Source organism: Nerophis ophidion, linkage group LG19 (assembly GCF_033978795.1).
Source record: "Nerophis ophidion isolate RoL-2023_Sa linkage group LG19, RoL_Noph_v1.0, whole genome shotgun sequence".
Classification (NCBI taxonomy): domain Eukaryota; kingdom Metazoa; phylum Chordata; class Actinopteri; order Syngnathiformes; family Syngnathidae; genus Nerophis; species Nerophis ophidion.
Genome location: NC_084629.1, coordinates 42669180 through 42694584, shown reverse-complemented (window position 1 = coordinate 42694584; position 25405 = coordinate 42669180). Strand labels below are relative to the sequence as shown.

At 39.7% G+C, this 25405-nt stretch overlaps 3 protein-coding genes across 6 annotated transcripts in view; all 3 read left to right on the top strand.

The window, feature by feature from the left end:
- Positions 1 to 4622, top strand: part of dcaf17 (ddb1 and cul4 associated factor 17) — a 37967-nt gene extending 33345 nt beyond the window's left edge. For 2 of the 3 annotated variants that reach the window (XM_061880047.1, XM_061880045.1), the window contains 2 exons: positions 47 to 186; positions 4481 to 4622. In XM_061880047.1, the coding sequence (XP_061736031.1) occupies positions 47 to 154 (108 nt within the window). In that variant the 3' untranslated portion in view covers positions 155 to 186; positions 4481 to 4622. Of the gene's footprint in view, positions 1 to 46; positions 278 to 4480 lie in introns of those variants that run through there. The other variant, XM_061880046.1, reaches the window with a different exon arrangement.
- On the top strand, positions 4566 to 19531 carry LOC133538425 (plasma membrane ascorbate-dependent reductase CYBRD1). The gene is made up of 4 exons (XM_061880050.1): positions 4566 to 4764; positions 8227 to 8435; positions 16914 to 17068; positions 17144 to 19531. Exons 1-4 carry the CDS (start codon positions 4566 to 4568, stop codon positions 17409 to 17411), a joined length of 831 nt encoding a protein of 276 aa, XP_061736034.1. The 3' UTR covers positions 17412 to 19531.
- Positions 19532 to 23165: 3634 nt separating this feature from the next.
- Positions 23166 to 25405, top strand: part of LOC133538422 (dynein, cytoplasmic 1, intermediate chain 2a-like) — a 49870-nt gene continuing 47630 nt past the window's right edge. For both annotated transcript variants that reach the window (XM_061880044.1, XM_061880042.1), the window contains exon 1: positions 23166 to 23279. The gene's annotated coding sequence lies outside the window, so the exon portion shown is untranslated. The remainder of the gene's footprint in view (positions 23280 to 25405) is intronic.

Below are 25405 nucleotides of genomic sequence, written 5' to 3'. Positions count from 1 at the left end.
TGGAAGACGTGTGCAGATGTACTGAAGTGAGTTGTCGTACGTTCAGACCTTCCGACATGACCTGGTCTTCGACAAGGACACAATTATTCATATTGAACAAAAGCACACCAAAGTCTGCTGCCATGTCTACAAGCTCCAGGCCGCCGACATATGAAAGCTGCAAGGAAATGTTTGACTACTGTTTAGGTTTGTTCCATGTTTTCTACTGTGTACGCACACGCTTTGAGTTCAATTCATAATGTTTGTGGAAGTAAAAGTTGGTCACTTTGCTTATAAACCAGTTTTGTCACTTTTATTATGCCTCAAGGTAAGTCCATGTATCCTCTGTTGCTTTTTTTGTGCAGCAAAGCACACACAACCTGACCACCAACATGCAACAATGTCGGGAGCGATTTATCTGTGTGTGTGTGTGTGTGTGTGTGTGTGTGTGTGTGTGTGTGTGTGTGTGTGTGTGTGTTTGTTTATCTCTGTTTTTATCTCTGTGTGTGCGTGGGGAGACATCCTTTCAGTGGGGTCAGACAGCTTGCTCATTGGCCCGTCGGCAATAGTCCGTAAGAAGATTAGTATTTCAGTGGATTGTTATTTGGTTAATCATCCAAACACAAACTCTTAGGGCGGAACTGAAGGGCCTCACACTGTTCCAATGAGTCACAGGAAGTTGAAGTATTCCGAGAACTGCAGCCAGCAGAGTGGATGAGGAAAATAGAAAAAGCCTTTTGCAGTCTTTCAGTGCTCTGTCGTTTTTTTATTATAAAATATAGTACACATACAGTACAGGCCAAAAGTTTGGACACACCTTCTCCTCATTCAATGCAATGTCTTCTTTATTTTCATGACGGTGTGGCGAAGTTGGGAGAGTGGCCGTGCCAGCAGTCTGAGGGTTACTGGTTCAATCCCCACCTTCTACCATCCTAGTCATGTCCGTTGTGTCCTTGAGCAAGACACTTCGCCCTTGCTCCAGATGGGTCCTGGTTAGCACCTTGCATTGTAGCTCCCGCCATCAACGGGTGAATGTGGAAATAGTGTCAAAGCACTTTCTCTAGGTCGTCCTCAGACGAACCTTCCATTCCGATTCTCCATACATTTGGCCAGTTCCTTGGCATCCTTCTTGAGTATGTCCACGTATGTTGGTGTGGGACCTCCTCTTGACCGATGCCTATGTGTTGGTTCCTACAGCACCAATTTGCTGGCTGGCAGCTCCTGATGTCTTTGACAGTGTCCTGCTAGTCTCATTCTCCTTACAGCAATCTTCTCGCTCACCCTTGGTATTCCCTTGTAGAGAATTCTGTTGGTTACGTGCGCACTCTTGTTGATGTTATGCACTGCACGCAGCATCATGGTGTAGCAACCATCCAAAGACTTCTCCAGGGTTGGCTTCAGGGTCCAGCATTCGCTGCCATAGAGGAGAACGGACTCAACTGTGGCGTAGAAGAAGCTGAGTTTGATTTGGCGGGGGAGGTTGGAGTTCCGTACACTGGTCATGGCGTTCAGGGCCCTCCATGCAAGTTCCTTCCTCACTTTTAGATCTTGCTCAGTTGAGTTGACCCATGCGCCCAGGTATTTGACGTCCTCAACTTCTTTCAGCACAGTGCCTCCTGCTGTTACCAGAGGTTGATGTTTTGGTGGGACGTTGTAGGTCGTGACCTCACTTTGAGTTCCTTAAAAAGGTAGAAAAGCGCTATACAAGTATAACAATGTTACCATTTATGACTATTTACATTGTGGATTGTCCCTCTCTTGGCATTCTCTCCATGAGCTTCAAGCACACCTGTGAAGTGAAAACCATTTCAGGTGACTACCTCTTGAAGGTCATGGAGAGAATGCCAAGAGTGTGCAAAGCAGTAATCAGAGCAAAGGATGGCTATTTTGAAGAAACTAGAATATAAAACATGTTTTCAGTTATTTCACCTTTTTTTGTTAATTACATAACTCCACATGTGTTCATTCATAGTTTTGATGTGACAATCTACACCTACTCAGTGGCTTAGTGCTTAGATTGTCCGCCCTGAGATGGGTAGGTCGGAAGTTCAAACCCCGGCCGAGTCATACCAAAGACTATAAAAATGGGAGCCATTACCTCCCTGCTTGGCACTCAGTATCAAGGGTTGGAATTGGGGGTTAAATCACCAGAAATGATTCCCGGGCGCGGCCACCGCTGCTGTTCACTGCTCCCCTCACCTCCCAGGGGGTGAACAAGGGGATGGGTCAAGTGCAGAGGACACATTTCAGTACACCTAGTGTGTGTGTGACTATCGTTGGTACTTTAACTTTATATTTTACATACACACAAAAAAATCAACTCAGTCACCATAATTTTACTGTAAAATATTGTGTATTTTACAACTGTAAATGGAAAACAATACTACTGTTTTTTTTAATTTTCTGACAACTGGGCTGCCAGTTTCTTTTTACCGTAAAAAAAATGTGATACCGTGTTTTCGTTTACAGTAATACTGTAAAAACAACAACCGTGGATTCAAAAGCCCTATCGACAGAATTTTACATTAAAGGAAATGTTAGATTTACAGTAATATGCTGTAAATCTATACCGTAAGATCTATATTCTCATTTTTACAGTGCACACTTTGATTGGCAGCTTGCTTTGAAATGACAAGTCCAGCAGATGTTTAAAGGCCTACTGAAATGAGATTTTCTTATTTAAACAGGGATAGCAGGTCCATTCTATGTGTCATACTTGATCATTTCGCGATATTGCCATATTTTTGCTGAAAGGATTTAGCAGAGAACATCGACGATAAAGTTTGCAACTTTTGGTGCTGATAAAAAAACCTTGCCTGTACCGGAAGTAGCAGACGATGACGTCACAAGGCTGAGGGCTCCTCACGTCTTTACATTGTTTATAATGTGAGCCTCCAGCGGCAAGAGCTATTGGGACCGAGAAAACGACAATTTCCCCATTAATTTTAGCGAGGATGAAAGATTTGTGGATGATGATATTGATAGCGAAGGACTAGAAAGAAAAAAAAGATTAAAAAGCGACGGCTCCGGGCGGCGGCAGTGTGACCGTTTCAGATGTAATCAGACACATTTACTAGGATAATTCTGGAAGATCCCTTATCTGCTTATTGTTTTAATGGTGTTTTAGTGAGATTGTAAAGACATACCTCGAGGTCGGATGGCTGCGGTGAACAGGCAGTGTCTCAGAGAGAAGCCGGGGAGCCAAGCTCACAGCTGCCTTTTAAACAGCTACTGCAGGAGGACGAATAATCCAATGATGTCTCTGATAAGATATATATCACAATTTTCCCATCCAAAAACATGCTGGTTGACGTAGAGAAACATGTTCGCTTGACCGCTCTGTGTTAAAAACAAAGAAACACCGGCTGTGTCTCGGTGCTAAAGACAGCTGCAATACACCGCTTTCCACCAACAGCATTCTTCTTTATAGTCTCCATTATTAATTGAACAAATTGCAAAAGACTCATCAACAAAGATGTCCAGAATACTGTTTAATTGCGCGATGAAAAGAGACGACATCATTCCGCGACGTTTTCAACAAGATTCTCCGCGGGGAATTTAAAATTGCAATTTAGTAAACTAAAAAGGCCGTATTGGCATGTTTTGCAATGTTAATATTTCATCATTGATATGTAAACTATCAGACTGTCTGGTGGCTTTCAGTATGCCTTTAAACATGTTCTAGGGCCTGATCCGGCCCGCGGGCCTTATGTTTGACACCCCTGCTATGAAATAACAAACACGGAGGCTGTAGTTTTACACGAGGAAAACTTTATTTTTTATTTTTTTTAAAGGTTTATTTATAAATTTCAACAATTACAAACAGTAAGTCAAACAACAATATAAAACATTATAAAACGTTATGAAAACAGTACAAAACAGTTGTAAGTTCAAAATAATAAAAATAGAATACAAAAATATATATATACGTATATATAATAAACAAAATGCAAAGCCATAGGCTTATTCAGATTCATCAAACAACTTAAATTTGGAACACAGCATCATCGTTTTCACAGCTTTTTTTGTTGTTAGAGGTAGAGAGTGTTTTAATGTAAAGTTCCAGATCTTTTTTAAAGGCACAAAAGATAGGACGGGTTACATAGAAACTTACATTTATGAATATAAAACTTAGCCAATAAAATAATGAGGTTGCAAAGGTAGAATTCCTTTTCAAATTTTTGTTCATACAGTGTAAAACCAAAAATCACATCTTTAAAGTAAAGCACAAATTATTTGGTTTGTTTTCAAAACTCCGCTCCACTCCGACATGACATCATTTCCGTTTTTTTTCGCCTTCAAAATAAGAGCTCAAGGCATAAACTGTATAACAGGCAAAAGCATAAAAATAGGTTCAGTAACTAAAATAGAACGCAATATATACAACAAACAAAGTGCAAAGCCACAGGCTCACTCAGTTTCAGTAAATAAGTAAAATTTGGAACACAGCATCATCGTTTTCGCAGAATTTTGGTAAGTTACTTAACTTTCTTCCTTGCAGCTGCTCGTCACGTGACCCGACGTCGCAAGCTGTCCTCCGCAGACGCGACTCTTCATCATCATCTTCGTCTTCAGCCTCCAGGAGAATGGCCACCATGGAGAGGTACAAAGAGTTGGTGGTGACTGTGAGCTGTGCGGCGGTGATGGCCGCGATGGCCGTCATCTTCGTGCTGAGGTGGGTCCTGCACTTGAGGGAAGAAGGTCTGGCCTGGGATGGAAGTCTGGCGGAGTTCAACTGGCACCCGCTGCTGCTCGTCTGCGGCTTCATCGTGCTGCAGGGTGGCGGTGAGTCACTTCCAAATTCTGACTTTTACTCGCACTTTGCACGGGAAAAGACGCTGCACGAACACCCTGGCGGTGCGCGCAGGGTGCAGGAACTCCAAAAGTCGCAGTAAACAACAAACTATCTTTGAATTGTTAGCTGGAGATGAACTTTATGAACATTGTAGTAAAAAAAAAGCATCAGCTCGCTGGGCTGCAAACACGCACTTTGTTATTTAACTTTGTAACAACACTTCAACAGTGCCAACTAGTGGTCATTGTGAAGAATGGCATATCAACGTTAAATAATCCATATTAATCGTGATTTAAAGAAATAATAATTATAAATGCACTTTTATGAGTAATTAAGCACATTCAACTCATGTTAATAAATAATGTCTCTTTTTAACCACATTCATTTGGATTTGTTGATTATTTTGTGTTGCAGCAGGGGGCCGCATTGGGTTAAAAAATGTGTATATATATATATATATATATATATGTGTGTGTGTGTGTGTGTGTGTGTGTGTGTGTGTGTGTGTGTGTGTGTGTGTGTGTGTGTGTGTGTGTGTGTGTGTGTGTGTATACAAACCCCGTTTCCATATGAGTTGGGAAATTGTGTTAGATGTAAATATAAACGGAATAAAATGATTTGCAAATACTTTTCAACCCATATTCAGTTGAATATGCTACAAAGACAAGATATTTGACGTTCAAACTCATAAACTTTATTTTTTTTGCAAATAATAATTAACTTAGAATTTCATCGCTGCCGCACGTGCCAAAGTAATTGGGAAAGGGCATGTTCACCACTGTGTTACATCACCTTTTCTTTTAACAACACTCAATAAACGTTTGGGAACTGACGAAACTAATTGTTGAAGCTTTGAAAGTGGAATTCTTTACCATTTTTGCTTGATGTACAGCTTAAATTGTTCAACAGTCCAGGGTCTCCGCTGTTTTACGCTTCATAATGCGCCACACATTTTCTATGGGAGACAAGTCTGGACTGCAGGCGGGCCAGGAAAGTACCCGCACTCTTTTACTACGAAACCACACTGTTGTAACACGTGGTTTGGCATTGTCTTGCTGAAATAAGCAGGGGCGTCCATGATAACGTTGCTTGGATGACAACATATGTTGCCCCAAAACCTGTATGGACCATTCAGCATTAATGGTGCCTTCACAGATGTGTAAGTTACCCATGCCTTGGGCACTAATGCACCCCCATACCATCACACATGCTGGCTTTTCAACTTTGCGCCTATAACAATCTGGATGGTTATTTTCCTCTTTTTTCCGGAGGACACCACGTCCTCTGTTTCCAAATATAATTTGAAATGTGGACTCGTCAGACCACAGAACACCTTTCCACTTTGCATCAGTTCATCTTAGATGAGCACGGGCCCAGCCAAGCCAGCGGCGTTCCTGGGTATTGTTGATAAATGGGTTTTGCTTTGCATAGTAAATAAATGATAAATGGGTTGTACTTGTATAGCGCTTTTCTACCTTCAAGGTACTCAAAGCGCTTTGACACTACTTCCATATTCACCCATTCACACAAACATTCACACACTGATGGAGGGAGCTGCCATGCAAGGCGCCAACCCGCACCCATCAGGAGCAAGGGTGAAGTGTCTTGCTCAGGACACAACGGACGTGACGAGGTTGGTACTAGGTGGGATTGAACCAGCGTCCCTCGAGTTGCGCACGGCCACTCTTCCACTGCGCCACGCCGTCCCTCAGTAGAGTTTTAACTTGCACTTACAGATGTAGCGACCAACTGTAGTTACTGACAGTGGTTTTATGAAGTGTTCCTGAGCCCATTAGGTGATATCCTTTACACAGTCTGTTTTTGATGCAGTACCGCCTGAGGGATCAAAAGTCCATAAAATCATGGTTTACGTGCAGCAATTTCTCCAGATTCTCTGAACATTTTGATGATTTTACGGACCGTAGATGGTAAAATCCCTAAATTCCTTGCAATAGCTCGTTGAGAAATGTTGTTCTAAAACTGTTCGACAATTTGCTTACAAAGTGGTGACCCTCACCCCATCCTTGTTTGTGAATTACTTAGCATTTCACGGAAGCGGTTTTTATAGCCAATCATGGCACCCACCTGTTCCCAATTAGCCTGCACACCTGTGGGATGTTCCAAATAAGTGTTTGATGAGCATTCCTCAACTTTATCAGTATTTATGGCCACCTTTCCCAACTTCTTCGTCACATGTTGCTGACACCAAATTCTAAAGGTAATGATTATTTGCAACCAAAAAAAATGTTTATGAGTTTGAACATCAAATATGTTGTCTTTGTAGCATATTCAACTGAATATGGCTTGAAAATTATTTGCAAATCATTGTATTCTGTTTATATTTACATCTAACACAATTTCCCAACTCATATGGAAACGGGGTTTGTATATATATGTATATATGTATATATATATATATATATATATATATATATATATTAGGGCTGTGAATCTTTGGGTGTCCCACGATTCGATTCAATATTTATTCTTGGGGTCAGGATTCGATAATATATCGGGGTTTTTCGATTCGATTCTCGATTCAAAAACGATATTTTTTTCGATTCAAAAGGATTCTGTGTTCATTCAATACATAGATTTCAGCAGGATCTACCCCAGTCTGCTGACATGCTAGCAGAGTAGTAGATTTAAAAAAAAAAAAAGCTTTGTTAGTTCCGGGCTACATTATACAACCCCAACCCCACCCACCTCAACTGACGCACGGGGGGTGGGGGGGGGGGGTGTATAATGTAGCCCGGAAGAGTTAGGGATGCATGGGATTCTGGGTATTTTTTCTGTTGTGTTTATGTTGTGTTACAGTGAGGATGTTCTCCCGAAATGTGTTTGCCATTCTTGTTTGGTGTGGGTTCACAGTGTGGCGCATATTAGTAAGAATGTTAAAGTTGTTTATATCACAACCTTCAGTGTCACCTGTATGGCTGCTGACCAAGTATGCCTTGCAGTCACTTGAGCGTAGTAACGGCAGCCGCACACTACATGTGACCGGCCAGCACTCGGTTAACATGGTATGATGGCGCACGAGACGGCATGTTCTAGAGATCGTTAATGTTATTGTCATCACGGCACGCCTTCAACATTGTTGTCCGGATGGAAATCTGAGAATATTATCCTCGGTAGATTTCAGGGAGAGGCATTGAAATCCGGAAACCTCCCGGAAAAAGGGGGGGGTCGGCAAGTATGCAGCTGAGCCACATCAGAGTGATCAAAGTGCCGCATGCGGCTCCAGAGCCGCGGGTTGCCGACCCCTGCTCTAGTTGTGTCAACTGCAAACTACAGTGCCCCTGATAAACATCTGTCAATCAAAAGCAGTGTTATTCAGCTATTTTATTAGATTCCATTTACAGTACAGATGCACTTAATTGTATCCACGTTTTTTTTTTCAAAGAAGGGGGTTATTGTTGTACAGACTGAATGACGACCCTTCCCTCTTGCAGCCATCATCGTGTACAGACTTCCGTGGAGCTGGAAGTTCAGCAAACTCACGATGAAGTGGATCCACGCCGGCTTGAACTTGATGGCCTTCATTTGTGCTGTCGTGTCTTTGGTGGCGGTTTTTGACTTCCACAACGTTGCCAAGATCCCCAACATGTACAGTCTGCACAGCTGGTTGGGTCTGACAGCCGTGATATTGTATGGTCTGCAGGTAAGCACATTCTATTCCATCTGCTTCGTTAAATCAAGTCAGGTCTAATACTTTCTGTTTTTACCAAACACTGCATCTGCCCAAGGGATCAATACTCCAGAAATGAAATATGGATTTATTTTAAAGTAGTCAGTGTACAGTAGACAGTTGATTTTGGTATATTTAAAACCCCAAGGGTCTAACATGCAGTTAAAATTGAGGAATGAACGAGCAGGGGACAAGTCAGGGGGACTGGAGCCCCATAAAGGCATCCTCATCCCACCGTCACGCCTCCCAGCAAGCTAATTACTTAGTTCCTGGAACTCTCGGCTGGTTTTAAGGATCATCTGCAAAAAAGCTAGTCAAAGATCATCTCTATAACAGCACTTGTGTGTTCAAGAATCTGCTACAAGAATAAAAAAACAAGTTGTTTTTTACCCAAACTGGTTGAATAGCCCAAATGATGAAACAGAAAGGACCTACAAACCCCGTTTCCATAGGAGTTGGGAAATTGTGTTAGATGTAAATGTAAACGGAATACAATGATTTACAAATCTTTTTCAACTCATATTATGTTGAATATGCTACAAAGACAAGATATTTGATTTTCAAACTCATAAACTTTATTTTTTTTGAGCAAATAATAGTTATCTTAGAATTTCATGGCTGCAACACGTGCCAAAGTAGTTGGGAAAGGGCATGTTCACCACTGTGTTACATCACCTTTTCTTTTAACAACACTCAATAAACGTTTGGGAACTGAGGAGAAATATTCTTGAAGCTTTTCAGGTGGAATTTTTTCCCATTATTGCTTGATGTACAGCTTAAGTCTGGGGTCTCTGTTGTCATATTTTAGGCTTCAAAATTTTCAGTGGGAGACAGGTCTGGACTACAGGCAGGCCAGTGTAGTACCCGGACTCTTTTACTATGAAGCCACGCTGTTGTAACACGTGGTGTGGCATTGTCTTGCTGAAATAAGCAGGGGCGTCCATGATAACGTTGCTTGAATGGCAATATATGTTGCTCCAAAACTTGTATGTAACGTTCAGCATTAATGGTGCCTTCACAGATGTGTAAGTTACCCATGCCTTGGGCACTAATACACCCCCATACCATCACACATGCTGACTTTTCAACTTTGCGCCTTTAACAGTCCGGATGGTTATTTCCCTCTTTATTCCCGAGGACACAAATGTCCACAGTTTACAAAAACAATTTGAAATGTGGACTCGTCAGACCACAGAACACTTTTCCATTTTGCATCAATCCATCTTAGATGAGCTTGGGCCCAGAGAAGCCGGCGGCGTTTCTGGATGTTGTTGATAAATGGCTTTTGCTTTGCATAGTAGAGTTTTAGATTGCACTTACAGATGTAGCGAAAAACTTTATTTAGTGACAGTGGTTTTCTGAAGTGTTCCTGAGCCCATGTGGTGATATCCTTTAGAGATTGATGTCGGTTTTTGATACAGTGCCGTCTGAGGGACGGAAGGTCACGGTCATTCAATGTTGGTTTCCGGCCATGCCGCTTACGTGGAGTGATTTCTCCAGATTCTCTGAACCTTTTGATGATATTATGGAGCGTAGATGTTGAAATCCCTAAATTTCCTGCAATTGCACTTTGAGAAAGGTTGTTCTTAAACTGTTTGACTATTTGCTCACGCAGTTGTGGACAAAGGGGTGTACCTCGCCCCATCCTTTCTTGTGAAAGACTGAGCATTTTTTGGGAAGCTGTTTTTATAGCCAATCATGGCACCCACCTGTTCCCAATTAGCCTGCACACCTGTGGGATGTTCCAAATAAGTGTTTGATGAGCATTCCTCAACTTTATCAGTATTTATTGCCACCTTTCCCAACTTCTTTGTCATGTGTTGCTGGCATCAAATTGTAAAGTTAATGATTATTTGCCCAAAAAAATGTTTATGAGTTTGAACATCAAATATGTTGTCTTTGTAGCATATTCAACTGAATATGGCTTGAAAAGGATTTGCAAATCATTGTATTCTGTTTATATTTACATCTAACACAATTTCCCAACTCGTATGGAAACGGGGTTTGTAAAAAGGAACCTTGAGGATCACTGTTGGTAGAACTAAATAGGTTGAACAAGCTGCAGCAACTCTTTAGTTACATAAATCACATTACGAAACAAATGTGTCACTGCCAAAAAGGGAGAGGACTTACGGAGGTGTCTTGAGGAAGACTTCTGTTGTATAAATATCAAGTTTGGACCCCACTTTTTTATGTTTGCTAAAATGTCAACGTACGGACCTGTCAATGTGTTTACATTGGTCCAAGTTCCTCTCCCCAAAAATGCTTGTCTCCCAAATTTTTAACTGAACTCAGGGTCCAATAGGGTGTCATTCCCCAGACAGATTTGGCCCCCGGGCCACCAGTTGAATGGCCCTGGTGTACTGCTTGTAAGGCCGTGTAGATCTACTGGAAATAAGTCAACAAACAGCCATGATTGTCAAGACCTGTGTCTTATTTTGTCCTGCATGGTGGTGGTAGCATCATGATGTGGGGCTGCATGAGTGCTGACGGCACTGCAAGTTGCGGTTGGTTGAGGGAAGCAATACCAAAACGGACTGTGACCTTGTGATCCCTTTTTTGGGGAGAAGCTGGGCCACATGGCAGTTTTCTAACATGATAAGAGCCCAAGTACTCTTACGATGACAAGTGTGTCTCCAGACCTGAACCCACCCGGTGGATGTTTAACATCCACCGTCTCTGGGATGTCATCATGGAGGAGTAGTGGACAGGAAATGTATACTGCTATACCAGCTGTATACCAGACCTGGGCAAATGAAGGCCCGGGGGCCACATATGGCCGGTTAAGCTTTTCAATCTGGCCCGTTGAGTCGGACATTCCCAAATCATTGTTAGATATTCATCTAATTATTTACTATGCTCATGTAATTGGTTATAATGGTAATGTAAGAGTTGAAGTTTGTGGGGAAGTTTGGTGGTAGCGGGGGTGAATATTATAGCGTCCCGTAAGAGTTAGTGCTGCAAGGGGTTTTGGGTATTGGGTCTATTGTGTTACGGTGCAGATGTTCTCCCGAAATGCGTTTGTCATTCTTGTTTGGTTTGGGTTTACAGTGTGGCACATATTTGTAACAGTGTTGTTTATACGGCCACCCTCAGTGTGACCTGTATGGCTGTTGACCAAGTATGCATTGCATTCACTTGTCTGTGTTGCGTTTAGACCAGATGTTCCTCCCAGGGAATTTAAGTTGCTGGTCAATCCCAAATTCTTTCGATGACACATAAACTAAGTTTAAATGATCACCCAGAATAGAATAGGTATTTTGCAATTTATTCCAAAGCTTTGGAGAGACCAACTTAAAAACAACATATTCAAATCATGTCGCCTAGTTGATCTGAAAACCTTACGGGAGCGCTGTCTTCTTCAATATCTCCCTCGCCCCCACCCACCGGAACGAACACACATGTCTATTGTCCTCCTTAGCTGGGCACAGGATGAGATAAGAAGGGAGTATTGCTACTCCTCACATTCCTAAAGCCAAGGTTAATTTGCAGTGTACCATGGACATGAGATTATAAAATAGAGTACAAATGGAAAACACGAGCTATTTCAAATATGACTATAGAAAGAAATAAGTCTTAAATATGGATGTATGTAGATATCTATCTCCGTCAGTGTATAAAAACCGCATATATTGTATGATAGGGCCGGCATGCTCTTTGAATGGAGGAAAAGCGGACATGACGCCCCCATATTGTTGTCCAGGTGGAAATCTGGAGAAATTCGAGAGAATGGTTACCCTGGGAGATTTTCGGGAGGGGCACTGAAATTCGGGAGTTTCCCGGGAAAATTGGGAGGGTTGGCAAGTATGTATATATTAGATTGTAGGTGGCTTTATTTTTTACCCTTCGCGTTCTTACTTCTTACTGTTTGTTGCATTTTTGTTGTGTCTGGCTTGATTGTAAAATATGTGGATGGAGAGGGGGTGTGACCTTCATATGTTGTTAATATTCAGTGTTTTATCCTTCATAGTTAATATTGTAAATCCATCCATTTCTACCGCTTATTCCCTTTGGGGCGCTGGTGCCTATCTCAGCTACAATTGGGCGGAAGGCCGTGTACACCGTGGACAAGTCGCCACCTCATCGCAGGGCCAACACAGATAGACAGACAACATTCACACACTAGGGACCATTTAGTGTTGCCAATCAACCTATCCCCAGGTGCATGTCTTTGGAGGTGGGAGGGGCCTATCCCCAGGTGCATGTCTTTGGAGGTGGGAGGGGCCTATCCCCAGGTGCATGTCTTTGGAGGGGGGAGGGGCCTATCACCAGGTGCATGTCTTTGGAGGTGAGAGGGGCCTAACCCCAGGTGCTTGTCTTTGGAGGTGGGAGGGGCCTATCCCCAGGTGCATGTCTTTGGAAGTGGGAGGGGCCTATCCCCAGGTGCATGTCTTTGGAGGAGGGAGGGCCCTATCCCCAGGTGCATGTCTTTGGAGGTGGGAGGGGCCTATCCCCAGGTGCATGTCTTTGGAGGGGGGAGGGGCCTATCACCAGGTGCATGTCTTTGGAGGTGAGAGGGGCCTAACCCCAGGTGCTTGTCTTTGGAGGTGGGAGGGGCCTATCCCCAGGTGCATATCTTTGGAGGTGGGAGGGGCCTATCCCCAGGTGCATGTCTTTGGAAGTGGGAGGGGCCTATCCCCAGGTGCATGTCCTTGGAGGTGGGAGGGGCCTATCCCCAGGTGCATGTCTTTGGAGGTGGGAGGGGCCTATCCCCAGGTGCATGTCTTTGGAAATGGGAGGGGCCTATCCCGAGGTGCATGTCTTTGGAGGTGGGAGGGGCCTATCCCCAGGTGCATGTCTTTGGAGGTGGGAGGGAGCCGGAGTACCCGGAGGGAACCCACGCAGTCACGGGGAGAACATGCAAACTCCACACAGAAAGATCCCGAGCCCGGGATTGAACCCTGACTACTCAGGACCTTCGTATTGTGAGGCAGACGCACTAACCCCTCTTCCACTGTGAAGCCTATTGTAAATCCCACATTCTTTATTTTCATGTACATTCTGGGTGTCTCATTCAGTCAAAAAAATTAAAATTCCATTCAGTTTTTTAAGGCGGTCTGTCATAACATTTTTAGCATTCAATCAGACATTATTATGAGGTTTTGTATTAGTGTTCCTAAAAATAGATATCCCGGCCCTCAGACAAATTTTTTCCTCTAAATTTGGCCCCCCGAAGCAAAATAATTGCCCAGGCCTACTGTACACTGACTACTCTTAAGTTAAACCCTGTTTAGGTATATCATATTTTCCCTTGAGAAGATATAATACAATGGTTGACATCTGTGAGCTACTGGACAGGAGCCAACCACAACTTTATGACAACTCGTGCAATCTGATTGCATCAAAAATGTATTTTAAAACTAAAATATTTATTTTAGTTGTTGTTGTAGAGCGACACTGCATTACACTGAGAAGTGATTCCACCTTTTTTCATACCGTATTTCCTTGAATATCCGCCGGGTATATAGTATGCGCCTGCCTAGAATTACTGCCGGGTCAAACTCGTTTCGCAAAATAATTAGCGCATGGTTAGCATTACTGCCGGCTCAGGATTAAAGCTGGGTCAAACTTGTTTCGCCAAATAATTAGCATATGTCTAGAATTTCCACCGGGTCAAACTCGTCACGTCACGAGTGACACTTCACCTGTCATCATTTTCAAAATGGGGGAGGCTGATTTCAATCATTTGAAATCGCATAAAGGGAAGAAGATTAAGAGCTATTCAGTAGGATTTAAGGTCCAAGCTATTGAATATGCTAAAAAGAACAGTAAGCAGCTATGTTTTATTAATATACCATAGCTGCGTGTGTCAAATATGAGTCATTAAATGACTCCCACCTCCTGGTGGTAGAGGGCGCTAGTGATCTTTCTTGCGACTACTCGGCTGCAGAAGAAGTGACAACAAGTGTAGTGATATGTGCTAGGAACAGATATGACGCAGGGGGGGCACGACGGACCTTTTAGGATGTAACACCACTACTCAACCGGGCTGAAATAACGCATGTTCCAGTCCTAAATACCCAGTGTATTATTTATACAATAACACTTCATGGTGGCAGCGGTGGGATAAAGAGATCTCCCACGGAGCAGAACGAGAGGGGGAGTTGTCCGAGGATAAATATGTCGTCGCCCGCACTACACGTGAGGAGCCGAGCTAACTGATAGCAGCGGTCTGCACGTCGAGAGCAACCCAAGCGAGAGCACGCTATGGCTACACACCTACTGACCATGAACTGGACCAGCAAGAGTGAGCAGCATGTTTATTTTTTTTCCTCTTCCTTGCACTTTTAACATGGAGGATTACATACAGTTGTGATCAAAATGATTCAACCCCCACACAATTTTGGTGTTTTAGCAAGTTGGACATTTATTCTGTATTTTGTTTATAGTCATATCAAATAAAGATGTGTCAAATAGACAAATGCAACTTAAATTGTAACACTGTATATGACAAAATACCGAAAAAGGACATTTTTCTTAATATGTCATTGACAAAATGATTCAAGCCCCTAGTTCCATGCATCTTTAGTACTTAGTAGAACAGTAATGACATCCTTCAAAGGTGATACATAAGCTTCTTGCAAGCATCTACAGTATTTTAGCCCATTCCTCTTGGACAAAGGCCTCCAGTTCATTCATATTCTCGGGCTTGCGTGCTGCAACTGCCTTCTTCAAGTCCCACCACAGCTTTTCTAGAGGATTCAGGTCTGGCCACTGTGAAGGCCACTCCAGAGTCTTCCAGCCCTTCTTCTGCAACCACTCTGATGTTGATTTGGAGGTATGCTTGGGATCCTTGTCCTGTTGGAAGGTCCAACGTCTCCCAAGCCTCAGCTTCCTCACTGACTTCATGACATTTGCAGCTAATATATCCTGCTAGGAAATAGAATTCACAATGCCTTGAACGCGCTGGAGATTCCCGGTACCTGAGGCAGAGAAACAGCCCCAGAGCATGATTGACCCCCCCACCATGCTTAACAGTAGGAAAGGTGTTCTTCTCTTTGTAAGCTTCATTTTTTCTCCTCCAGACATAACGTTGATTCATAGGCCCACAGAGTTCCAGTTTTGTCTCATCACTCCATAGAACTGTTTCCCAAAACCTTTGGAGTTTGTCCAGTTGATTTTTGGCATACTGGAGTCTATTTTTCTTGTGCCTGGTAGTCAGAAGTGGGGTGCGCATGGGAGTTCTAACATGGAGGCCTTCATCTCGTAGTGTGCGCCTTATTGTCTGGGACGAAACCTGCGTTCCCCCCTCTGCAATGTCCTGTTGTAGTTCCTCAGCTGTTACCCGGGGGTTTTTCACCACTGTACGCTTCAAATACTGGACAGCATCCTCTTTCCACCACGCCCAGGTAGTGTTTCCACTGTGCCTTTAGCTTTAAACTTGCGAATTATGCTCCCAACTGTGTCTCTTGGAATGTGCAATGTCTTTGCTATTTTCTTATATCCATATCCTTTCTTATGAAGAGAAATGACCTCCTCTCTTGACTTCTTTGACCACTCCCTGGACTTCACCATGTTGCAAATACACCATTGACCATCTACAAGAAGATGAGCGTCACAGTCTTTTTCAATCAGTTTAATGGTTGCTCGTTATGGTTCTAATCACATCTACAGGTGTTTTCAACACCTGATTGAAAAGACCTTATTCAAATTCTGTTCTTAAGTGTTAAGATCTTCAAGGGGTTGAATAATTTTGTCAATGAGATATTAAGAGAAATGACACTGTTTGGTATGTTACAAAATATAATGTTGTATTTCAAGTTGCATTTGTCTATTTAATGCATCTTTATTTGATATGTCTATAAACAAAATACGGAATAAATGTCCAACTTGCTAAAACACCAAAATTGTGTGGGGGTTGAATAATTTTGATCACAACTGTATCTAAAATAAAACCGTTTTCTAAACTGGACTTTCAGTCGAAGCAGGAGGTAATAAAGGAAGATCTCCATCGAGACAGAGAGACTTTTAAAACTGAAGAAAGATAAGGAAGACTTCTATAAACAAGTTATCGATGCTTTTGATCAGAAGGAGCTGCGCATGGACTTCATTTATAAGTAAAGGTAAGACCATAATAACGTTTTTTTTTTATTAAATGTGCTTTTCATGATGGTATCCTTACATCACACTCAAATTTTGAAACGCAGGCCTAAATTGGTTTTAAAATAATGAGCGCATGCTTGCCTTTACCGCATGCCTTTGGTGAGAAAAGGTTTTAAATTAATTAGCGCCCCGGCGGCAATTTAAGGAAATATGGAAATAAGCGGTAGAAAATGGATGGATGGATGGATGGTAACTTAGTTGGCTATTGAAGTGTTATTTGTGCACTACATTATTTCACCTTTTATCCTGTTAGTGAACCATGACGCTAATTGTTTACAGGTTGTTTGGCAATGTTTACTAATGCAGATTTTGTTTATGTGATGTGTGACAAGTGGATGTTTCTTGAAGCTTGTTTTAGGGGTGGCCATGTACTTGCTACCATTCACACCTGTAGCCTGGAGAGCAGCCTTCATGCCCATCCATGTCTACAGCGGCCTTCTCCTCTTTGCTTCAGTCATAGCCGTGGCACTCATGGGCATCACCGAGAAACTCATATTTGGCCTGTAAGTCAAGAAAAACATGCTTTTCCTGTCGTGAAGCAGCCATTTGTGCAACTGCATTTTATTTTCCTCATTTAGGAGCAACCCGAAGTATAAGGACTCCCCTCCCGAGGCAACTTTTGTGAACATTCTGGGACTCCTTCTGGTAGTTTTCGCTGCTCTGATAATCTGGATCGCCACTCGGCCATCTTGGAAACGGCCGAGTGAACAGACCTTGCATACTTTGCATTCCGATGAAAGCACTAGAGTCGGTCCGGCCTTGTCTCAACTCTCCGATGAAAGAGAGGGCGAAGCCTTTGGAGAGCCCCGCAGAAGAAGTAATAAATTAGAGGATCAGGTCAACTGAATTTATAAATCTATAACTCAATGCTGGAAGATATTCCACAGAATAAGTGCCATTTTATTGCTGTAAGTCTTGCAAAATAAACTTAAGTTTGTCTTTTTCCAACTCTAAATCTGCTAATACACTTATTGAACAATTCAAAATGGGTATCGGCCCATCACTGACAACATCGTCAGGGTTTCAAAGATGATTCATCTGAGTAACAGGACAGAAAGTAACAGTGAGTTTTTAGCATAGAAATAGTAAATACATGAAGTATAAACCACATGACATTCATGCCGATAGCATCTTGTAGTCCAGGGGTCACCAACCTTTTTGAAAGCAAGAGCTACTTCTTGGGTACTGATTCATGCCAAGGGCTACCAGTTTGATACACACTTAAATAAATTGTATTTCTGTCTTGTCATTCCGTCGTACATTTTTTTTCATTTTACGGAAGGTTTTTTGTAGAGAATAAATGATGAAAAAAAAACACTTAATTGAACGGTTTAAAAGAGGAGAAAACACGAAAAAAATGAAAATCAAATTTTGAAACATAGTTTATCTTCAAAATTCAAAATTCTACCGAAAAAAGAAAACAAAAACTAGCTAATTCGAATCTTTTTGAAAAAATTTAAAAATAATTTATGGGACAACATTTGTAATTTTTCCTGATTAAGATTAATTTTAGAATTTTGATGACATGTTTTAAATAGGTTCAAATCCAATCTGCACTTTGTTAGAATATATAACAAATTGGACCAAGCTATATTTCTAACAAAGACAAATCATTATTTCTTCTAGATTTTCCATAACAAAAAATTTAAAATAAATTCAAAAGACTTTGAAATAAGAATTAAATTTGATTGTACAGATTTTTAGGATTTGCCAGAATATATATTTTTTTATTTTAATTATAAGTTTGAAGAAATCTTTCACAAATATTCTTCATCGAAAAAACAGAAGCTAAAATTAAGAATTATATTAAAATGTATTTATTATTCTTTACAATAAAAAAAAAAAATTTACTTGAACATTGATTTAAAATTATCAGGAAAGAAGAGGAAGGAATTTAAAAGGTAAAAAGGCATATGTGTTTAAAAATCCTAAAATAATTTTTAAGGTTGTATTTTTTTTTCTAAAATTGTCTTTCTGAAAGTTATAAGAAGCAAAGTAAAAAAAATAAATGAATTTATTTAAAAAAGTGAAGACCAAGTCTTTAAAATATTTTCTTGGATTTTCAAATTCTATTTGAGTTTTGTCTCTCTTAGAATTAAAAATGTCGAGCAAAGCGAGACCAGCTTGCTAGTAAATAAATACAATTTAAAAAATAGAGGCAGCTCACTGGTAAGTGCTGCTATTTGAGCTATTTTTAGAACAGGCCAGCGGGCGACTCATCTGGTCCTTACGGGCGACCTGGCGTTGGTGACCCCTGGTCTAGACTATATGATTAAACTTTTTTTTTTTAAATAAACATGACATCAAAAACAATTTATGTAGCAAGAATGTGCTGAGTCATCAGCTGAAAAGAAAAATAAATGAGCGAACCTACTTTTAGGATCCATGTGAACGATGCAACTTCCTGTAGACCACGTGACTTGTGGAATATTCCACATTAACAAGTTTGACTTAAAACCTTACAGACATGATTAAAATGTAAATTTTAACTTCATTTTTTGAAAGGAAAAAATATATAGTTTGGTCGAAGAGTAATCCAAATGTGTAAAAAAAATGATTTAATTATATTTATTTCAAGGTTTAATTTTAGGAAGGAGTGGCAACAAATGCTATTTTTCAAGTGTCCAAGGTAGTTTAATTATTCTTTTAAATTGTATATATTAAATGTGCAAGCACATTAGTGTGCAAGATAGTTTGCTTATTTTGTTTAAATTATTTTGCGGTTAATTTGAAGCGTACATGTACACGTTTTATCACCTGGGGAATGGCACGATTCAGTCCAATGGCTGGTATATCATTTCCGCTTGTCAAAGAAAGTCCCGATTTTCTTATTAATGTACACTTACATACACACACACACACACACACACACACACACACACACAGTGTACTGTGTAGGTATGCAAGATGTTCTTTTTACATGTATTCATCTCTTTTTAATTACAATAAATAAATGTATTTGCTTATGGCTTTGTTCCTGATTAGTAGATGCAGTCGTCTGACATAATATTATATTACCACACATGAGTCTTACGATCTCCACTCCCATCCTCACCCATGGTCATGAGCTTCGGGTCATGGGAAAAAAGAAAATACAAGATTAAAATAAAATTAAAAAATCGGTCTGGTGGCCTCTGCGGTGTTCCACGCCATCGTCCAGAGACAGGAGCAGACCCAACAAAGCAACCAAGACAGCCGACTCCACTCTCGGCCAGTGTCCAGTCCGCATGGATGAGCAAGGATACGTCCAAGGTGACTGAGGTGTCCGACACCTGCTCACCCAGCCAAGACACTGCAAAGCCTCTCCGTCCCAGCGCTCAGTGCTAGCTCCGCAGCCCTGTCCCCTCATCCGCATCTCCTCCAGTCCCTCCAAAGCGACTCCGGTGTAGCAGACGCCCAGCAGCTGGTCTCCATGGCCAAAAAGCTCCCGGGAGGCAGATACAGAAGTCCACAAAAAAATCACCACAGAGGTCACGAAAGTGCCACCCCTTTTCACACAGTCCCAAAGGGTCCCGGACCAAAAGGCAAAAAAGTATAATAACATGAAAACAAGAGGGAAACACAAAAAGATGACACAAGAGCACAGCTCCTGCCAACAGCAGCCACTACAGCAGCGCCATCTTGGGAAAAAAAACAAAAAAACGTCTCCCGGCTGGCCTGGGAACGCCTCGGGATTCCACGGGAGAAGCTGAGCGAAGTGGCTGTGGAGAGAGAAGTCTGGGGTTCTGTGCTTAGGCTACTGCCCCCGCGACCCGACCTCGGATAAGCCAAAGAAGATGGATGGAGTCTTACTATTCTGACCAATTTTGTAATAATATTGTCTAGTATTAAAGTGTAAGAACATTAACACCATTAAAGGCCTGAGTGGCCACATGTGTCGGCGGCACCTTTTAGCTCTTATTTCCAAAAGTGTGTAATTGGGGTCTTATGGCCACTTATGTGGACACTTGTACTGCCATCTGGTGGTGTCAGAAGAGTATAACATACAATGGAATTTGGAAAAAAAGTGTAAAAATAAGAATTAGCATGTCACTAAACATAAAGTACACTTTTGTGTACTTATGGACTAAGTCAGGGGTCACCAACGCGGTGCCCGCGGGCACCAGGTCGCCCGTAAGGACCAGATGAGTCGCCCGCTGGCCTGTTCCAAAAATAGCTCAAATAGCAGCACTTACCAGTGAGCTGCCTCTATTTTTTTTATTTTATTTATTTACTAGCAAGCTGGTCTCGCTTTGCTTGACATTTTTAATTCTAAGAGAGACAAAACTCAAATAGAATTTGAAAATCCAAGAAAAAATTTTAAAGACTTGGTCTTCACTTGTTTAAATAAATGCATTTATTTTTTTTGCTTTGCTTCTTAGAACTTTCAGAAAGACAATTTAAGAGAAAAAAAAGAACCTTAAAATGATTTTTGAATTTTTAAGCACATATACCTTTTTACCTTTTAAATTCCTTCCTCTTCTTTCCTGACAATTTAAATCAATGTTCAAATATATATATTTTTTTTTATTGTAAAGAATAATAAATACATTTAGATTTAATTCTTCATTTTAGCTTCTGTTTTTTCGACGAAGAATACTTGTGAAATATTTCTTCAAACTTATTATGATTAAAATTAAAAAAATATATTCTGGCCTATCTACAAGATATGTAGAATCAAATTTAAATCTTATTTCAAAGTCTTTTGAATTTCTTTAAAAAAACATTTGATGTAAAATCTAGAAGAAATAATAATTTGTCTTTGTTAGAAATATAGCTTGGTCCAATTTGTTATATATTCTAACAAAGTGCAGATTGGATTTTAACTTATTTAAAACATGTCATCAAAATTCTAAAATTAATCTTAATCAGGAAAAATGACTAATGATGTTCCATAAATTAATTTTTAAATTTTTTCAAAAAGATTCGAATTAGCTAGTTTTTCTCTTCTTTTTTTCGGTAGAATTTTGAATTTTAAAGAGTCGAAATTGAAGATAAACTATGTTTCAAAATGTAATTTTCATTTTTTTTCCAGTTTTCTCCTCTTTTAAACCATTCAATTAAGTGTTTTTTAAACAATTATTCTCTACAAAAAACCTTCCGTAGAAGGAAAAAAATGTACGACGGAATGACAGACAGAATTACCCTTTTATATATATATATTTGTCTGTTTCTATATATATTTATTGTGAGAAATCATTAAGATGGTCAGTGTTTCCACAAAGAAAAATATAATTAATTGCTAATAATAACATAGAGTTTAGCTTCTGTTTTTTGGACGAAGAATATTTGTGAAATATTTCTTCAAACTTATGAGTAAAATTCCCAAAAATGATTTGTGTTTGTTAGAAATATAACTTGGTCCAATTTGTTATATATTCCAACAAAGTGCAGATTGGATTTTAACCTATTTAAAACATGTCATCAAAATTCTAAAATTAATCTTAACCAGGAAAAATTACTAATGATGTTCCATTAAAAAAAGTGTTGGTTTTTTTTTCAAAAGGATTCGAACTAGCTAGTTTTTCTCTTCTTTTTTTCGGTAAAATTTTGAATTTTAAAGAGTCGAAATTGAAGATAAACTATGTTTCAAAATGTAATTTTAATCTTTTTCCTGTTTTCTCCTCTTTTAAACCGTTCAATTAAGTGTTTTTTAAACAATTATTCTCTACAAAAAACCTTCCGTAGAAGGAAAAAAATGTACGACGGAATGACAGACAGAATTACCCTTTTATATATATATATATATATATATATATATATATATATATATATATATTTATTTATCTGTTTCTATATATATTTATTGTGAGAAATCACTAAGATGGTCAGTGTTTCCACAAAGAAAAATATAATTAATTGTTAATAATAACATAGAGTTTAGCTTCTGTTTTTTCGACGAAGAATATTTGCGAAATATTTCTTCAAACTTATGAGTAAAATTCCCATAAATTATTTGTGTTTGTTAGAAATATAACTTGGTCCAATTTGTTATATATTCTAACAAAGTGCAGATTGGATTTTAACCTATTTAAAACATCTCATCAAAATTCTAAATTTACTAATGATGTTCCATAAAATAATTGTTTTTGTTTTTTCAAAAAGATTCGAATTAGTTAGTTTTTCTCTTCTTTTTTTCTGTTGAATTTTGAATTTTAAATGGTCGAAATATATTTATAAACATATTTATCTGTTTCTATATATATTTATTGTGAGGAATCACTAAGATGGTCAGTGTTTCCACAAAGAAAACTATAATTAATTGCTAATAATAACATAGAGTTAAAGGTAAATTGAGCAAATTGGCTATTTCTGGCAATTTATTGAAGTGTGTATCAATCTGGTAGCCCTTCACAACAATCAGTACCCAAGAAATAGCTCTTGCTTTCAACAAGGTTGGTGACCCCTGGACTAAGTACATCATATCAAAAAATGTTTCTTAGTTTTTATTCGAATTAGGGTCCAATAAGCCCAAATAGCAAAGAGAAATAAAAAAACATGTAAACAAACAGCTTTGGCCTTAAGAGGTTAACCCATTTTCTTGTATTATTCTGATTTGTATTATCTTTTTATTTTGTGTATTTTTGGAGGGGTGTTATTTGACATACGTCACTTCCGGATACGCCAATCGCCCATTTTGACCCTTCGCGGCTTCTGTCGTTGACCGGAAGCTGTAAAGCTAGTTTGTTTTGACTGTTGATAGAAAGTGTGTCAACCCCGAAGTGGAGTTCAAAGGTGAGTAGGCTGATAGATGTTTCTTCTGCTGTCGTATTCTCACATCTTTTTCATCTTCAACTTATTTCTCACTGCTTGGACGGCTTAGGTTGCTTCATTTGTGGCGATGAACTAATGCTAGCTCCCGTGCTAGCTCCTTGCTAATGTCTGACTAGCGCTCTTTTATTGACTAACATTCTATAAACTTACACTTTCTATTCTATATTGCATATATTATGAGTATTATCTGCACTGGGAAGCGACTTGAATCCTTTTAGCGAGTCTTCCGCTCACTTTAGCCGTGGTGGAGAAAACAGACAATTGTCATTAGTCCGCTCAGTAAAGATGCGCTTTCAACTCTTAAAGGCCTACTGAAATGAGATTTTTTTTATTTAAACGGGGATAGCAGGTCCATTCTATGTGTCATACTTGATCATTTCGCGATATTGCCATGTTTTTGCTGAAAGGATTTAGTAGAGAACATCCACGATAAAGTTTGCAACTTTTGGTCGCTAATAAAAAAGCCCTGCCTGTACCGGAAGTAGCAGACGATGACGTCACCGGTGTGAGGTGATCCTCACATTGTTTATAATGTGAGCCTCCAGCATCAAGAGCTATTCGGACCGAGAAAGCAACAATTTCCACATTCATTTGAGCGAGGATGAAAGCTTCGTTGATGAGGAAATTTAGAGTGAAGGACTAGAAAAGTAAAAAAAAAAAAAGGCGAGGGTGGTGAGAGCGATTCAGATGTTTTTAGACACATTTACTAGGATAATTCTGGGAAATCCCTTATCTGCCTATTGTGTTGCTAGTGTTTTAGTGAGTTAAATAGTACCTTAAAGTCGGAGGGGTCTGGCCACGGGTGTTTTGACGCCAGAGTCTCTGAGAGAAGTCCCGGCAGCTGCAGGAGGACGCTGGCTCCGTTGATCTCCGGTAAGAGGCGACTTATTTACACTATTTTCTCACCGAAAACTGCCGGTTGACATTTGGTCGGGATCCATGTTCGCTTGACCGCTCTGATCCATAGTACAGCTTCACCTCCGGGAATTTTAAACAAGGAATCACCGTGTGTTTGTGTGGCTAAAGGCTAAAAGCTTCCGACCTTCATCTTTCTACTTTGATGTCTCAATTATTAATTGAACAAATTGCAAAAGATTCAGCAACACAGATGTCCAGAATACTGTGGAATTGCGCCATGAATAGAAACAACTTTTAGCCGTGAGTGGTGCTGGGCTAATATGTCCCCTCCAACCAATAATGTCACAAACACGCGTCATCATTCCGCGACGTTTTCAACAGGAAACTCCGCAGGAAATTTAAAATTGTAATTTGGTGGACTAAAGCGGCCATATTGGCATGTGTTGCAATGTTAATATTTCATCATTGATATATAAACTATCAGTAGTGGCTTTCAGTAGGCCTTTAACCTTATTTTTTTTATATGTAGAATTAAAGACATAAATATTTAGTATTATGTTTAAAAGCAATGCTAAACATTAAATCAGGGGTCACCAACCTTTTTGAAACCAAAAGGTTAATGCGAAAGGCTACCAGTTTGATACACACTTAAATAAATTGCCTGAAATAGCCAATTTGCTCAATTTACCTTTAATAAATAAATCTATATATATTAAAAAATGGGTATTTCTGTCTGTCATTCTGTCGTACATTTTTTTGCCTTTTACAGAAGGTTTTTTGTAGAGAATAAATGATGAAAAAAACACTTAATTGAACGGTTTAAAAGAGAAGAAAACACGAAAAAAATGAAAATTACATTTTGAAACATAGTTTATCTTAATTTTGGCTCTTTAAAATTCAAAATTCAACCAAAAAAATTGAAGAGAAAAATTTAGTATATTCGAATCTTTTTGAAAAAATTTAAATTTTAATGACATGTTTTAAATAGGTCAAAATCCAATCTGCATTTTGTTAGAATATATAACAAATTGGACCAAGCTATATTTCTAACAAAGACAAATCATTATTTCTTCTAGATTTTCCAGAACAAAAGTTTTAAGATAATTCAAAAGATTTTGAAATAACGTTTACATTTGATTGTACAGATTTTCTAGATTTGCCAGAATAAGTTTTTTGAAGTTTAATTATAATAAGTTTGAAGAAATATTTCACAAATATTCTTTGTCGAA

Coding starts and splice junctions, on each gene's coding strand:
- LOC133538425 (XM_061880050.1), top strand. CDS start 4,566: ATGGCCACCATGGAGAGGTACAAAGAGTTGGTGGTGACTGTGAGCTGT. Junction 4,765..8,226: donor CATCGTGCTGCAGGGTGGCG/GTGAGTCACTTC, acceptor TCCCTCTTGCAG/CCATCATCGTGTACAGACTT. Junction 17,069..17,143: donor GAGAAACTCATATTTGGCCT/GTAAGTCAAGAA, acceptor TTCCTCATTTAG/GAGCAACCCGAAGTATAAGG.